At 41.8% G+C, this 17,977-nt stretch overlaps 1 protein-coding gene across 1 annotated transcript in view; it reads left to right on the top strand.

Moving 5' to 3' along the window:
• The window catches only part of METTL16 (methyltransferase 16, RNA N6-adenosine), a 74,386-nt gene that overhangs the window by 43,139 nt on the left and 13,270 nt on the right, over window positions 1-17,977 (top strand). The window contains exons 5-8 of the mRNA XM_063443989.1: window positions 2,049-2,164; window positions 6,885-7,027; window positions 13,471-13,540; window positions 14,110-14,199. Of these exons, the coding sequence (XP_063300059.1) occupies window positions 2,049-2,164; window positions 6,885-7,027; window positions 13,471-13,540; window positions 14,110-14,199 (419 nt within the window). The remainder of the gene's footprint in view (window positions 1-2,048; window positions 2,165-6,884; window positions 7,028-13,470; window positions 13,541-14,109; window positions 14,200-17,977) is intronic.

Here is a 17,977-nt window from a genome sequence, read left to right on the forward strand (position 1 = left end):
TCTAAACATAGTCAAATATTACCTTGAATCCAGTTTGATGGTGCTGCTTCTGCCCCTGATCTGCCTCCTTAGCAGATATCCAAAGTGATGATCTCAGCCAATCACAATGCTTTCACATAGGAAATCATTGGATTGGCTGAGATTGTCAATTCTGATGATCTCAGCCAGGGAGGCAGGTGGGGGGGCGTTTCACATTTTTGACACGCAAGAAATCAGAGTGAGGACTTGGTCTTTTAATCTTGGCTTGTTCTACAAGGCGACGATACTTTCACAGGTCTATGAATGGACTCACTCCAATAATGACAAACAGTGTGTTCAATTAGATCTCTCATTTTTCCTAATACCAATGTACACGGTCCCATGGCACTTCAAGTCTGACACTCACCCTACCAGTCTGGTCTCAACTCGGGCAACATGCAATAATTTCACCTTACCTCTCCCCTTTAAATCCATTAACACAAAACACAGTTACAGAGCTTATCACTCTATTCCATACCTCTCACTTGGGTCTATCTTGACCCAATCTGGGGTTAGAACACGTCAATGAACACTACACACCCATGCAAAAATTCCAGTATAACCAGATCACACATTTCATACTCTCCATATTTCAGCTTTTATCTGGCAAAAGAGAACTTAAGAAATTTGAACAATACTACTCATCACACAGCGTAATTAAAAAAAACTATCTATTCTATACAATCTCTTACAATATAATTCTCATGGGGACCTGCCTAAATTTACTGCTAAATGGTCCCAAGAGCTACACCTCTCCATCACCCATGACAAATTGAGAAAAATATTTCTATTTATACACCTTTCTTCACATAATCTCACAACACAAGAAAGTAACTACAAACACTCTCTAGATTGCACTACACGCCTACCCAGTTACACAGCATATTTCCCTCTTTGAATGCCTGTTAGAGATGCCATCAACCCAGTGGTACATCTTCTCACATATGGTGGAAGTGCGCTGTCATCCAGAGGTTCTGGACTAGTTTATTGGCATTTATATACACCATCATAGATGTACAACTTCTACCAACTCACGCCACAGTGATACTTTTTCTGTTTCCACAGTCTTTGCATACATGTAAGGCTTCTTTACTTAAGCATCTCTTTACAACTACAACCTGCTGGTACCAACTTTGGAAAAATATGATCCCACCCTCAATAAGAGATTGGATTCAAAAAGTTAAACATATCTGGATTATAGAGGAATTGTGCCCCTATGACACACAGATATCCTCAATATTTAATCACTTGATAAACGTGGATTTTTTTCCGTCAGTGACAGTCACCCACAAGCCATATTACACACTTGCACCCCGTGCTAAATTTTAGCTTTTTTTTTTTATGTGTGTTATAATGTATGGAGACCCTAGGCTACAAATTGAAGTTCCTATTTGTTTACACTGTTGCACGACATATGGTATCCCCTCCATATTGTCTTGTCTCTGCTAACACCCCTGGAATACCTTTGGGTTCTACTTCACATATCACATGCATATACACTGATATTGTGATGTCCCCAATTGTTTTTCTCCACATGGGCGGGGTATATGTAGAAATAGTGATCTCGCAATTGCGACTACAGACTAAAGATTACAGTGTATCGTGTTACTGGGAAGACACTGCAATTCTTGCATTTCTGCTCTCTTGTATATTCTGCAATGGCTAATTTGTCTATACTACTCTAGTGATGTGATCTTGGAACTCTCATTGGAATAATGTATGTGATTTCTTCTTTTACACAAACTTAAAAAAAATGTGTTTACAGTTAAATTATGATATATAATGTTAGTATGACCAAATGTATCCTCAATTGACAATAATTTGTTTTCTGGAGTAAGTACAATTTTTAAGCACTTTTGTTCACAATTAATTGTTTATTTTTTTTAATCATAAATAAATGGTTAGCCTCCATCTAGTTTTATTGGTCATAAGACTTAATTAGACAAATTTATGGAAATTTCCAGCTAAATGAGAGTGCACACATTATATACATTCATGCAAATGTTGTTTTTTGTTTTGTTTCTTTGTAGTGGTTAAAGTGCCACAGAAAACACTCCTAATGGATGCATTAAAGGAAGAATCCGAGATTATTTATGATTTTTGTATGTGCAATCCTCCATTTTTTGCTAACCAGTTGGAAGCCAAGGTACAGTATTTTCTATTTGTTGATGGAAAACTTGCTACTGCTCTGCCCAATTATATGTAGTAGTCCCACGGGTCCTTTGTTTGCATCTCAGGTTACACTGGCAAACAGTTGGGTACCCAAGGTCCTTCTGATGTGCTCTCAGCTGTTTATTTTTTTTTTTAAAAAGTTGTTGTTCATTGATGTGCTAATGTGGAAGTATGAACTTGCGCTGTAATGAGTATGGTGGTTAGTGTGCCGCTTTAAAGATGTAAAAGAAAAAAACACAAATTACTTATTAACACATAATCTAATAAATACTGATGTGTTTTAGTCAATCGGCTATCAGAATGAACTATTTGTTGTGGATTCTCCATACCATTCCTACTTCGTCTCAAACGTCATGAAGGATAATAGCAGGATAGATTGTCAGTACTGCAAACAAAAAAAATGCAATGAATATAAAATATATATATAAATATTCTATTCCCATCACCAATATATAAACAACTGGTGCGTGGCTATAAATATCAGTTTGCCCAAAGGAACCTCCAAGTAGATCTCCCATTTGATCATTTGAACACTTCACTATACCAAGTAAATACTGGGAATCAGCTGTTTTAAAAAAAAAAAAAAAAAAAAAGAGGGGGTGGGGTGGTATACCATAGTGTAATACAATTAATGTATTTGGAATGGCACCAAATTAGTTTGATATATTAGATGTTTGTGTGCACAAAGGATGCCTAACCAAAAATGTGTGGGTCTAATTTCACTCCGGATATCTCTACTCCGCTTGCTGCAAATGCTGATTTTTAGGCCCCATTTACTAAATATACATTAGTTGATACATAAGGTATGTCAATAAACTATAAGGCATTTGTAGTTTAGCAGTAAAGATGTAGAAAGAACAGTTTATGTGGTAAAATAATGTAGCCGTAGGGACTACAGCAGAGTATAGATGTAAAAATGTATTTTATTTTAAAGTAAATTGTAACAAAATAAGGTCCTACGCATTTCCTCAGGGCAGGGGCGGACTGAGAGCCTTTGGGGCCCCCGGGCAAAATTAGATCCCAGGCCCTTTGAATGCACAAATATATGTGCATTAAATAAATGTTAAAGGATCACTATAGTGTCAGGAAAACCGCTTTGTTTTCCTGACACTATAGTGCCCTAAGGGTGCTCCCACCCTCAGGGTCCCCCTCCCGTTGCGCTGAAGGGGTTAAAACCCCTTCAGCAGCTTACCTTTATCCAGCACCGGGCCCCCTCGGCGCTGGTGACCTCTCCTCCCCCGCCGACGTCAGCTCATGAGTGGAGCGAAATGCGCATGCGCGGCAAGTGCGCTTTCAAACAGTCCATAGGAAAGCATTTCTCAATGCTTTCCTATAGACGTTCTGCACGTCAGGATGACACCCACTAGAGGTTTGATTAACCCTGCTAAGTAAACATAGCAGTTTCTCTGAAACTGCTATGTTTACATCTGAAGGGTTAAAACCTGAGGGACCTGGCACCCAGACCACTTCATTGAGCTGAAGTGGTCTGGGTGACTATAGTGTCCCTTTAAATACAACTCTCATATAATACAGCATTCCTTTGGATGTGTATATTGTGAAGACCTGTGTATTAATGCATGTTTGTATTTGAGTCTGTGTGAATGCACTTGTGCATGTCTGGATGTAGTGTCAGTGTGAATGCATATGTGACAGGTGACAGAGTGTGTGAGGGAGAGGGTGACAGGTGGCAGTGAGGGGGTACCTGGAGGCAGAGTCAGGGAGGGAGGGGGTGACTGTCCCCCTTACTCTGTCACTAGTCACCACCTCCCTCCCTCACTCTGTCACCAGTCATCCCCTCACTCACTCTGTCACTAGAGTGAGGGGGTGACTACTGACAGAGTGAGGGAGGGGGTGACTAGTGACAGAGTAAGGAAGGGAAGGGGTGACTAGTGACAGTGACTGAGTGAGGGGGTGACTAGTGACAGAGTGAGGGGGTGACTAGAGGGGGTGACTAGTGACAGTGAGTGAGGGGGTGACTAGTGACAGAGTAATGGAGGGAAGGGTTGACTAGTGACAGAGGGAGGGAGAGGGTGACTGTCACTAGTCACACCCTCCCTCTGTCCCTAGTCACCCCCTCCCTCCCTCACTCTGTCACTAGTCACCCCCTCCCTCCCTCTGTCACTAGTCACCCCCTCCCTCCCTCTGTCACTAGTCACCCTATGCCTCCCTCACTCTGTCACTAGTCATCTCCTCCCTCTATCACTAGTCACACCCTCCCCCTCCCTCACTGTCACTAGAGTGAGGGGGTGACTAGTGACAGAGTGAGGGAGGGGGTGACTAGTGACAGAGTGAGGGAGGGGGTGACTAGTGACAGAGTGAGGGAGGGGGTGACTAGTGACAGAGTGAGGGAGGGGGTGACTAGTGACAGAGTGAGGGAGGGGGTGACTAGTGACAGAGTGAGGGAGGGGGTGACTAGTGACAGAGTGAGGGAGGGGGTGACTAGTGACAGAGTGAGGGAGGGGGTGACTAGTGACAGAGTAAGGGAGGGGGTGACTAGTGACAGAGTAAGGGAGGGGGTGACTAGTGACAGAGTAAGGGAGGGAGGGGGTGACACAGTGACAGAGTAAGGGAGGGAGGGGGTGACACAGTGACAGAGGGAGGGGTGACTAGTGACAGAGGGAGGGATGGGGTGACTAGTGACGGAGGGAGGGGGTGACTAAGGACAGAGTGAGGGAGGGAAGGGGTGACTAATGACAGAGAGAGGGGGTGAATAGTGACAGAGGGAGGGGTGACTAATGACAGAGGGAGGGGGTGACACAATGACAGAGGGAGGGAAGGGGTGACAGAGGGTGGGGTGACTAGTGACAGAGGGAGGGTGGGGGTGACACAGGGAGGGAGTGATTAGTGACACAGTGACGGAGGGAGTGAGTGATTAGTGACACAGTGACGGAGGGAGTGGTGACTTGTGGCAGTGAGGGAGGGGGTGACACAGTGACCGAGAGAGGGGGTGACTAGTGACAGAGGGGGGTGACTAGTGACAGAGGGGGGTGACTAGTGACAGAGGGGGGTGACTAGTGACAGAGGGGGTGACTAGTGACAGAGGGAGGGGTGACAGTGACAGGGGGAGGGGTGACAGTGACAGAGCGGGGGTGACAGTGACAGAGCGGGGGTGACAGTGACAGAGCGGGGGTGACAGTGACAGAGCGGGGGTGACAGTGACAGAGGGGGGGTGACAGTGACAGAGGGGGGGTGACAGTGACAGAGGGGGGGTGACAGTGACAGAGGGGGGGTGACAGTGACAGAGGGGGGGTGACAGTGACAGTGACAGGGGGGGGTGACAGTGACAGAGGGGGGGGTGACAGTGACAGAGGGGGGGGTGACAGTGACAGAGGGGGGGTGACAGTGACAGAGGGGGGGTGACAGTGACAGAGGGGGGGTGACAGTGACAGAGGGGGGGTGACAGTGACAGAGGGGGGGTGACAGTGACAGAGGGGGGGTGACAGTGACAGAGGGGGGGTGACAGTGACAGAGGGGGGGTGACAGTGACAGAGGGGGGGTGACAGTGACAGAGGGGGGGTGACAGTGACAGAGGGAGGGGTGACAGTGACAGGGGGGTGACTAGTGACAGAGTGGGGGTGACTAGTGACAGAGTGGGGGTGACTAGTGACAGGGGGGGGGGACTAGTGACAGGGGGGGGGTGATTAGTGCCTACCTGTCTCTCTGCTCCCTCTTCTCTCCCAGGCTGCTGCTCCCTCCCCTGGTGGCTGTGATCGGGCTCTGTGTGAGAGGAGAATACAGGAAGTGATGTCACTTCCTGGCTCCGCCTCTCCCATCACACAGAGCCGCATGGGACAGGAAGGAGGAGACCTGGCAGAGAGGAGGTGAAGCTGCCAGGTCTCGGGTGAGGGTGAGAGGGGGGTGATTTAAAGAGCGGTAGGTTGCTGGGGCCCTGCGCTGCATCAGGGGCCCCAGCAACCTAATAAAGGAAAATACTTTTTTTATTTTTTTGCCGTTCCAGTTGGAGAGATCTCTCCACTTGGAGCATGGCTTTGCTGCCGGGCCCCTGGCTGCCTCGGCCCCTCGGTCCATGACCGATATGCCCGAGTGGTCAGTCCGCCCCTGCCTCAGGGACTGGATATTAAAAACTATTCCATAAAGTGTGTGGAACAAAGTTATATAGATTGTCCTATAACTCAAACTGAGGCTTTTCCCCGACCAGGGAGGAACTGGCAAACATGTTTGTTACTGCTTGGTTTTCCATAGGATAAGGGCCCGTTCTCAGCCTTTCATGTTTTGTTTTCCGTTTTTTTTTTTTTGCTGAGGATACCTGCTTTTCAGTGTGTACATGTTTAACATGAAAATAACAAGTCAGTTGGGTTGCCTTTTTAGTTGGTTAATGAGGGACACTGATTTCAGTGATATTTAAAGGGGCAGCCCAAGAGCCATAACCACTGCCGTGACATCCCAAGATCCCAAATCACTACATCTTAATATGTTTTTTTTTGTGGATAGATGCTGTCGTTTTTTTTCAGACAATCTAAAACATTGCCATTTTTGAGAAACCACTTTTACTAAATATACATCAGTTGATACATAAGGTATGACAATAAACCATAATGCTTTTGTAGTTTAGCAGTAAAGATGTAGAAAGAACAGTTGAGGTGGTAAAATAATGTAGCTTTATTTCTTTATATTTTCTTTTATTATCATCATTTAAAAATTAAAGTAAAATATTTTCTGTTCCATTATTATAGGGGGTGAACTCCCGAAATCCTCATCGTCCACCACCAAGCTCTGTGAACACTGGCGGCATTACGGAGATCATGGCTGAAGGGGGAGAGTTAGAGTTTGTTAAGAGGATCATACATGATAGTCTTCAGCTTAAGAAAAGGTTACGGTGAGTAATGATTTTATTATGCTCTATCAGTTTATTGAAACAATTTTACAAGTTTATAACATTCCCAATGAAACGCATGGGTAAATACTGCAATGAATTTTTTGGGCATCACTGGTTAGACCAAAGTGCAGCCTTGTTCAATATACGGTAAGTATTAAGAAGGTATACCTGATAACAGTGAGGCAAAATCTCAATATATTCTTATAAAATCCTTCTGCAACATGTGAATCATCATTTTAGCACAAGGGGAATATATTACCATAGAATAACGGAAATAATATTGCTTTACTTTTTTTTTTTTTTTTTGCAACTTTTTGAACAGTGCAATCGATATGCTTCCCAACAGGTATACCTCCCTTTACACTTGCCCTACATGGAACGGACATGCCCCTTAGGTCTTTCTAGCATTGACAAGTATAAACTCACACTAAGATTGTTTTAGCTTATACTGTAAAATGGGAATATTTGTTATACCGTGTCATGTTATGACTGATCTATGTGAACTAACTGTATTTATCAATGTATTTTGTACATGCTTTTTCAGTATGTTACTAGTAAACCTGAATAAATGATCTTACTATGAGAAATATAATTATGTAGAGGGTCCAGAGTATAATGCTTGATACATAATTTTATATTTAAATTCTTTATTTTTGTTGTGCAGATTATTACAAATGCTCAACAGACGCCACAACAGTGTGTTTAAGGAATCGCAGAAGTTAGACTGTGGCATAGAAGTTTGTACATTTTTTATATATAAAGAGATAACAAGCTTAACTATACGTTTATATTGTCAGAGTAGCATTAAGTGAATGACGTTTAGCAATGCTAGTTTGGCTATGCTAGTGTAGTTACAATGTGTCATATATGAGTAAGTTGTGCTCTACAAACATAGGCTATGAGGAGTTAGATAGCTGGTAACTAGGTCGTGCCTATGACGCCAGGTAATCTTGCTGAACTGTCTTAACAAAAGATAAAGTTGTAGTGTCAAGAGTTAATTAGTCATTAAACCACTGGGAGTTGGCTTTAACATATTTTGCAGTTCCATAACCGATGAGGGCATAAGTAAAAACGGAAGCATAGTCTGCTTAGGTGATGCATCAGGCCTCTGAGTCTGGGTACTTAGCTGTTGTGGGAGCTCGGAACAGTCCAGGCTAAAGATAAAAGTACCCTCGTGAGGCAGTATGGTGGGTGCTTCAGCCTATACCCTACGCTGGAATGTCCCTGAATTTGGCATTAGAAGCCCCCTTAACCCCTTAAGGACACATGACATGTGTGACATGTTATGATTCCCTTTTATTCCAGAAGTTTGGTCCTTAAGGGGTTAATGATGTCTCTGCAGTGCGATTCGGCTTCTTCAGTAGGCTGTGGGGTGGACCCCTGTGTTGCGACCCGGTTGGAGGCCGTGGCCATAAGGGGCAGAAGTGTGCCACGCTGGTCTCTGGCTTTTGGATCCGGTGGGGTACGTGTGTGTGTGGCTTGTTTGGGGCTCCAACGAGCGTGGGAGCGGGTGTTTAAGCCCGACCCTCTTGGCTCCTTTTCCCGCCTAGTCGGTTGCTTGCGTCTTTGTAGCTGGACAACTGCTCTGGGGTTCCTGAGGCCGGGGAACATAGTGGCGGCGCTGGGCAGCAGGGCGGATCAACTTAGCCACTGTTCTCACCGCTTGACTGTGAGTCATACTTTGCTTGCACAGTGTCTTCCAGAAGCTTTTACACAGCCTGTCAAATGCCTCCAGTGCTTGCGTTGGCGGTTGGGTGCTTGTACTGTTTGAATTGGGCCTTTGCTAGGCCGCCATCTTGGCTGCGTCTCGTCGGAGTTATACCCCTGCAAGCTGCACGGTCGGTAAGTCAGTCAGTGGGCTCAGAGTGGCCAGTGGGGACCGGGTTGACCCCCACCGGTCTTGCTGCATCGCTTTGAAGCTCTGAGGTTGGGGAGAGCGGACTCTACACAGGTTTCAGCTCCGGTAGGCCGCACCCAGTTTTTAGTGCCCCTGGTCCTGACGGGTGTCAGAGTGGTATCCCTCGCTTCTATGGTGCACCCCCAACGTGGGTAGCGCACCCTGGTGCTTGAGGCCGGCGTTATTTTGCTGTTTCCTGCCCGCCGGACAGGAGCTCATGGAACCCATGTCCACTCCGTTTGGCGGTCAGGCTCCGCCCCCCTTGATACATAATTTTATATCCCTTTTGATATAATAGAATGTGTTGATAGGTGAACCAACAGTCCGTTACCCAATTCTATGTTTTGAATTTTAGCTTGAACAGATGCATAATTTCATTGTCTCCTGCAAATGCCACACCATCACTTGTACAGTGCACAGGTTATTGGAAAAACCAACAGTATCCACCCCTCCTTCCCAGCATTGTCCCTGAAATTTGGCTTTCGTAATCACTTTATTTCTCTTTCTGCATTTACGTCCTTCCTCCTCTTCTTTCTGCAGTTATTGGGCGTATACTTTGACACTTCCTACGACAATCTCCAAGTGCACTGTAGTTGTTCTCCTCTTTCCTGGTCTGTGTGGGTTATTAAATGTAACAACAGTGTAAGATCCCAAACCACTACATCTTAATATAATGTTTTTTGTGGTTATTAGTCCTTAAAGTTTACAGAAGTGTCCACATTAGTTGTTGTAGCATTAAACACCAGAAAATTATTTCAAATATCTGAAAGTATTAAAATCGAATTTTTGTAAGTTTTGATATATCAAAATAAGGGGATACGGAATAAAGAAAGGGAGGTACACAATTCAAAAATTATAATAGTGCATCAAGAGAGGCAAGTCACTTAGGTTTAATGCAGAGTGCATAGGTGTATGCAATGTGAACATCAATATATATCCAAAAAGAGTCCTCCTGTTTGGTCTGAGTGAGAAGGGAGTAGATCGTGGAAATTTTACTTTTTTTGGATAGGGCATTGGACACACGCTTTTTCAAAAGGTGTCGGTGCTGCCGTGCACGCTTGTTTAACAGGCGTGCTAAGGAAGCGCTTTGTCTGGATGTGGCTTAAAATCACGTTTTTGTTACTGCTATAATACAGTATGGTATTTTATGGAGTAGAAAGTCATATTCATTTTATAGAATGCTAATTTAATTATAATGTAACATACTATTGTATCAGAAATTGTTTACATAAATATTAATGCATTGGATATCCAGCTGTGTTCTGAGTCCTGACAGTTTTTGTTGGAGTACAATTACCAAACACTTCTAGCTGGCAACGAATTATAGGAGTTGTAGTACAGCAGCTTGAGTAGTGGCACAGTTTGAGTCCCTAGGGTTCTACACAACAGACTATCAAGAACAAGCATCTCATGTTGACTGCCATATTGTACTTGGTTTAAATGTAATATATTGTCTGTCTAGCTGTGTGACAGTATGTGGTATTATTACTTAATTACAAATGGAAACGTACATTTTGACAGCAGAAATAGCCCAACCACTCTGACGATTTCCTCTGCTCGCTGCTAATTTTTAAGACTACTTTTTTGTAATCACCAAGTGTCTTGCAGGTTTTAACAGTTATGTGTCATATTAAGCAAAAATTGGGGACACAGTATTGTTTCTGACACCGGCATTGCAATGACAGTGAGCAAAACATAATCCGATGTCATTAGTAAACAGATGGAATCTCTGCCTTTAATCTTGAGCATGACTGCATTTATAAAGCAATCCTCCAGGGGTCTGTGTTCCCAGGAACAGCCTGGTAAGCACTGCTAGGTAATAGTACATTGAGCTGTCAAAAGCTTGATCGAGGGAAACTGATATTGAAAACCATTTTCTGAGAGGGGCTAAAGAGATCTGGTTTTGAAGGCTAATTATTTAGAACTGCTTAGCTGTGACGAGGCACTCAAGAAATACACATTATAAGAAAACTATACATTTGGTCTTGCGTCAGATCATGCATTCTGCACATGTAAGAGCACTTCACAGTTTGCATGTGGCTTGAGAGAATGTGATTAGCAGGACAGTATACAGAAACTAGATGCATCAAATGACACATGGAAATAGCTGTAAAGTATGCAATATGGGGGGGGGAGAGGGTCACCTAAAGGACACTGTAGTGTTACGAATACACATTTGTATTTCTAACGCTTTTGTGTTCCTTTAACAGAACAGGAGATTTTTTTTTTTTTTTAAACCTCTAAATTAAACACAGGGTGCAGATTAAAGATCATTTAAAAACAACATATTTTTTGTTGGCTGTGTGTGTCACAGCCAGTGTGTCTGACTGGGGCTGCATAAACACAAAGAAAATTGATTTAACTTCCAAATGACAGACAATGGAGCAGTGATGTATACACCAGAACTGCTTCATTAAGTTGCTTTGTTACTTGTAGTATGCCTTTAATGGATACATTTTTTAAAAAGCCGGAAAAAAAAACCCAAACTGATTATTTCACTTAATTTATTTTTATTGTATTACTTTTTGGAGCATAGATAGGAGATTGGTCCCTGTCTTGTTTTTATAGAACACATAACGCCAGAAAATACAGACCGGAACATGAATGCTAAGAGTACAAGTGAAATAACTGAAGCTCTTTATGTCACTAAATTTGTCTGCAAACACTACCCTCTGTAATTTGTTTGTTCAGAAGCAACAGCTTTTTCTATACAAAGAAATTAGTGCTACTGCACAGTTATGAAATACAAAGTTAGATCATGTGCAGTTCGTGTGTGTATTGATATATTCAGTGCATCTGTATGTACATTTCTTGCTTATTATTTGAGACTGCTGCCAATGTTTCACTGAGCTAGGGTAATCATATGTTTCTGTCACCAGATTTCTTCCTTAAGATTCTGTGTGCAAGATTTACATAATGTGAAACTTAAACAAGTACTGTTACATGTCTTGAAATTACAACTTTTTATAAATCATTGAAAACAACCTACCTGAAAAGAAAGCTGTGGCTCCAAGTAGTTGGCAAGGGCAGTTGGACAGATTGCATTCTCCTGTATAGGGATTCAACCCTTGAGAATATCCAGTGGACTTCTTGCTGTGTATTGGAAGGTAGAACTGAGTTCAGAACATCGTTTTCTTGGTACAAGGAAAATAAATGGATGGCATTTATCAAAGTGCTTTGAATATTCATCTTTTCGTAGGGAAACGTGGGCCTAGTCTAAGTAGTATAGATTGATTTAGATGGATGAAGACTTGGGTAAATGTGGAAGACGAAAGCTAGAGTGTATAGTAGTGCCTTAGCCCCCAGGATATGTCAGTTTTCAATTTGTATTATTTCAAATAACTGTAGTTTTTCCATAGTTCCAATATGGTTGTGTAGGTTGCATCTAGAATATCTTCAGTTTGAATGAGGAAAATTCAGCATCCCCATGCAGAGTGTTGAGAAACTTAACGGCAGTGCTGTCTACTGTGCAGCACTGCCACAGGAAGCACCTGCAGTGGCCATCTGATGAGTGGCCACTTGGAGGTGTCCCTAGGGGGCAATGTAAACACTGCATTTTCTGTGAAAATTGAGTGTTTGCATTAAAATGCCTACAGGGAATGATTATACTCACCAGAACAACAACATTAAGCTGTAGTTGTTATGGTGACTATAGGGTCCCTTTAACCCCTTAAGGACACATGACATGTGTGACATGTCATGATTCCCTTTTATTCCAGAAGTTTGGTCCGTAAGGGGTTAAAGATCTGAAAACACAATGTTAAAAGTCTTGGGGAATTTAACAATTTTAAAGTCAATATCCAATAGTTAAAGGTTGTTCAATCTAGATTATAATATTAATGTTTATCAGTAATAGTGTTTATAACATAACCTTTTCAGGTCAAAGATCAGATGCTATGGTAAGGAGTACCTCAAAACCTCTTTAAGACCTAGCAAGATTTTCTGTATGTAGTTTTTTGATGTGTAACATAGGTGTATTAATAAGTTATACCAATCACAAAAATTGTAGTGTCTGCTGCCATGTTCACTGTGTGACTGTTGCAGCTAACCTTATTTCTGAACGATATTTTATTGAAACTAAACAAATGGTGCATCACGAGACATGTTGCCCACAAAAATCTGCAGTGACCAGGTTTGCCATCGCTATTGTATAAGCTGCTGAAAGTGGGGCTCTCCAGACACAAAGAGGTGTATAAGTTCACTTGTTCTTTTTTGATTATTTTTGTTTTATGTAGAATCCTGATTTGCTTTTTGTTTTCTTGCTCTAAACTTGAATTTAAAAAAAAAAAAAAACTGCAATCAGTTTTATCATGCTGATTTCAACACTCCAAGGACTATAGTGCCATATTAGAATGATCCAAAACTGATTAATTAATGCAAATTACTAGTTCTGTTTTCCATGTTCATGCTGTTGCAGTAAAAAATGTCGAGATGTCTGAACCAGTAACTCATATTTTATTCATAATGTAGTGACTGCTGAGCTACCCTTGGCTAATGTGTTGTCCTATAGTGAATTAAAACTCAACAATTATATATTTTATTCTAGGTGGTACAGTTGCATGCTGGGTAAGAAGTGCAGTTTGGCACCTTTGAAGGAAGAGCTACGAATTCACGGGGTATGTTGTGTTCTATATTTTCTGTAAAAGTTGAAAATTTAATTTTTTTTAAAAAATCTGAATAGATTTAAACTCTCCCCCCCCCCCCCCCCCCCCCCAACACCAGAAAAAAAAATCACTATTTAGTAGAGTGGCATATTTAAAACCCATTGCAAAAACTGCAGGTCTCTTATCTGCAACCTTTGCAAGCTCTTTTGTGCTGCGTAACACTCCAACTGGAGTGGCTTCTCTTTGAAAACCTAGTTAACAGAACCTTATTGTGACCGTTACATGTTGCCACATAGGTTTGTGGTTTTTCATAAGGAAATATTAATGCATAATAAATGTTCTAAAACAGGGAAGTCTAACTTCATCCCCGCAATTGGTTTTGGACTTAAATCCAACAATTCTCTGTAAGCCTTCATCCAGTGAAGTTAATAACTTACAAAATAATATATTGTCCCCCTAATAGTTTAATTAATATTAATTAAAAAAAATATATATATACCGGTGTGTATATATATATATATATATATATATATATATATATATATATAATACACATTAATATGCCTATTTTTACACCCTAGGTCCCTAAAGTTGCCTATACAGAATTCTATCAAGGGCGAACAATGCGTTGGGCTCTGGCATGGAGCTTTTATGATGATGTTGTCATTCCAGTAAGTTTTTTTTTTTCCCCCTATACTTAAGGCTTGTCACTCTAAGATTATGATTGTTTTGTGTGCAAGTATGTTTTAAAGGGACTTATTTTTCTTTGGAAAATATCTCCAAAATGGAGGACACTGCATTTTTATTAGTTTAACAAAGAGTTGTTAAAAATTCATTCAGTATATAGTTTTATAGTTCCTTTAAACCATGCATGTCAGAAGGACTCGCCCCTCCAGCTTATTGTGAGTCAGAAATAAAAATCATAGTTTCAGATTTTGCAGCTACATGTTTTTTGCTGTTTTCTAAACTAACAGAATGTGTATTGCTGATGCAATAAAATATGTGCAGTCAAAAACAAAACTGATCATTTGTGTATGCATGTATGATCATAGGCTAATGTTTTCCAGGCAACAGTTAAGGGTTGTGCAGAGATGTAGGGCTTACTCTGTACAACATACAGTTATAATCAAAATTATTCAACCCCCCATTGAAAATCAGGTTTTGTCAAAAGAATTATAGACTTTTAGCTGTTTGCAATGAACAAATCAAACAAAAGCAATTGAAATAGCTCAACACAACACATGCTTTAAGTGGTTTCCCCAAATTCAACTGAAAATGTAATTTACAATGACTTCTCCAGTCTCAAAATTGCCTGAGGCCAACAAGTCTTGCTGCAAGTCGTGTACAGTTACTTGAGGGTTTTCCACAACCTGTCTTCTCAGAAATATGGTTGTAGCCATTGATAGCTTCCTTTATCTGCTCTCTCTATGTAGTGTAACCGCTGTCTCTTCAACTTTGAACTTGCAAACTAGTCTTCCAATGGTGTCTCTAGGAAAATTCAGTGCTTCTGCTTTCTTTGTGTATCCTGTTCCTTGCTTGTGAAGGACAATGATCTATTTTCTTAACTTTGTGGACCATACTTTTGACTTAGCCGTATTTCTAACATGCAGTCAAACCTGACACTCCACAAACCCAGTTCAAATATTTTAAGTGTTCCAGCTCAAGCACACCTGGTGCAACTAATGAAGACCTTGATTAGTTGCATCACGTGTGCTTGAGACAACACTGGTTTTGCATATTTGTCCTGTTGTGAGGGTTTCTGTTCAGATGGTGGAGTAAAAAGGAAAAGGTAAAGGTAGCAAGAATTTGCAGGTAGGAGTTTGGACCTAGAAAAAGGAAGTATTACAATAGCGGTGGTTAACAGCTTAGAAACATATTTATTTTGTTTTCTAAACTGTGACCTTGAAATCTTTCAGTACAAGTTAAATAATTGATCAGATACCTCACACACCAAACTAGCAGGTGTGGAATTCCAGTCTAATATTTCTGCTTTGCTATACCTTGCTATAATGTAAGATGGAACTGGATCAAGGAATGACAATCATATGTAGTGTTTTTGTTGTTGTGTGTTGTTTTTGGCTTTTATTTGGTTTTGTTTTTTTCCCTCATTCTTTCTTTCCCTGTGGCAGAGGTGAGTTATTCCCCATAGCAGCTTCTGAAGCTCACCTCTGCCTCAGGGAAATGTTTTACCTTGGGGAAAAGCTTTTGCACATCTAAATGCCAATTTGCTGCAAGCAAAGAAACAGTTCTTTACAAAACATATTCATCAAGTGGCAATTTTCGGTGATTTTATTGATTTAAAGTTTTTTTTTTCTCTATAGGTGTTTATTATGTTATGCAGAACACGTATACCATATTGCTCTATAATCGATATGTACAAATCACATCAATTAAACAGCACTGTGGTATATGTTGGTGTTCTCCATTAAATAGTAAAAAAAAAAAACCTATACAGAAAAAAACGCATTATACTATACTTTTCATCCAGTGTAACCTAAATATGCTTTCTATGCCACTTCCGTAAATTAATCTGTAGTTTTTCATCAGTATCACATGTACAAAATGTTTTGACAAGGGGCGGGGCCTGACCAGCATGGCGACTAGACGTGTTTTTGGGGAGCTCCCTGGAACACGTAATACAAACTAAACTTCTGAACTAATTCAGCAACTATTCGTACGCCTGATACCCCTTCTAAGCCCTACGACATGACAGGGAGACCGGGGAACACACCCTGCAGTCCTCTCAAGCAATCTGGTAGCCAAGATGCAATGGGGCCTAGCGGGCGCTTTGGAGGGGAGAGGCGGACGCTCTCCCGGACAGACGCTTGCAGAGCCCCAAGCGTGTCACTGATGCCCTGCTGCCCCCCCCTTTGGACCGGTGGGTGTTATCCCGGTCCCCACCTGGCAGGCTCTCGTGACCCACCAAGGAGCCACGGCAAAACCCCAGAAGCCGACATTACCGTCAAAGGTTCCCCTAAGATGGCGGACGCTGCGGTGGCCCCCACCCAAGGAGATGTGGTGTCCACTCTCCAGCGCCTGGATGCCCTATTCGAAGCATTTTGGGAGAAGCTAAGGGCCAAGCAGCCACTACCTGAGACCGTGATGACTCCTACACGACCAGCCTGTCACACACCAAGCAGCCCGACAGCACTCACCAGAGGCCCGCTACGCCTGAGACGGCGGAGGAAGCGCCCACGTGCCGCAAAACAAGCCACTCGACTAAAGGCAATGAGCAGACAAGCAGGGAATCGTGGAGCTCCACAGCTATACAGCTCCTTGAAACGACAAGCGGAGGAGAAGGAAGGAAGGCACCTACACATGCAAGATCAGCTGCTGACACCTTCAGCTTTGGATTTGCAAGCCCATGCTATGTGGGACAGTAAATTCCCTATGAGGGGGATAGGCTGACAATCAAGTCAAGCACTATGCTGCCTGTTATAACTGTAGCTGAATGTTAGTTTAACATGCTCTTTAGTAATCCCCTGTTCGAGAATACATCCAGGCTAATCACTTACATCCCACTCTGTTATACCTGTCTTTGTCCTAACCTGATTCTAATCGCAATTTTAATTTGCATTTTATGTGCCCCCTCACTGGCAACCAACCTAGAGGTTCAAAATGTACACTCAATCTCTGCATAGCCTAGTGGTCTTATTCTCTCCGCATACACTGGCATTGTTCACTAGCAAGTACACAGGGGCGAGGGCCCTTTCTTTAACCCATGTTATGCAAATAGTGATCAACCTCCAGTTTCACCCTGTTAATCTACAAGCCAGCAGTAGCACCCAGTGAATAATTAACATAAAAATGCAGACTGTTGTGGCACCCCAAGCGTTGGTGTAACGTAATAATGCATATACCATTACTTTACTCCATCTTGTTTTACCCTATCTATGCTTTTTCTTGTTTTTTCATATTATAAAATGTGCAAGTTATTCCTGAATGCCACGATGCAAAAACGCTGCCTATAAATACCAAGCATGTTCAAGTCATAGCAGTATACCTAAGCATATTTAGACTGTTTATTCTCATAACACAATGTTCCGACTTCTAAACGACTATTTCATTAAGTGTATTTAACATGCTTGCTAATGCTATTGGGGCACGGCGAGTTATTCTGTTATGTCATACATTGCACAACAAAATAAAGAATTATAAAAAAAAAAAATGTTTTGACAAAAGGTGTTCAAATACATAGCAGTAGATTTTAAATGCTAAATATTTTAACAACAAAAGGACTAGTAATAAATTATATCTGGGATGTAGGAATTGTTAATTCCATTCATTCATTTATTTTATTAAGGGGTTCACATTAGAGGGCAGTAGCACAATTGGAAAATTTTAAAAATTTAGTATTTCTGTTTTCAGTTCTTCACAATTTCTGGTTTTATAAGTTCCTTTGTTACTCGTTCTTACAAAATCTTCCCATATAGAAGAGAATATATCCAT

This window comes from Pelobates fuscus, chromosome 1 (genome assembly GCF_036172605.1).
Source record: "Pelobates fuscus isolate aPelFus1 chromosome 1, aPelFus1.pri, whole genome shotgun sequence".
NCBI lineage: Eukaryota > Metazoa > Chordata > Amphibia > Anura > Pelobatidae > Pelobates > Pelobates fuscus.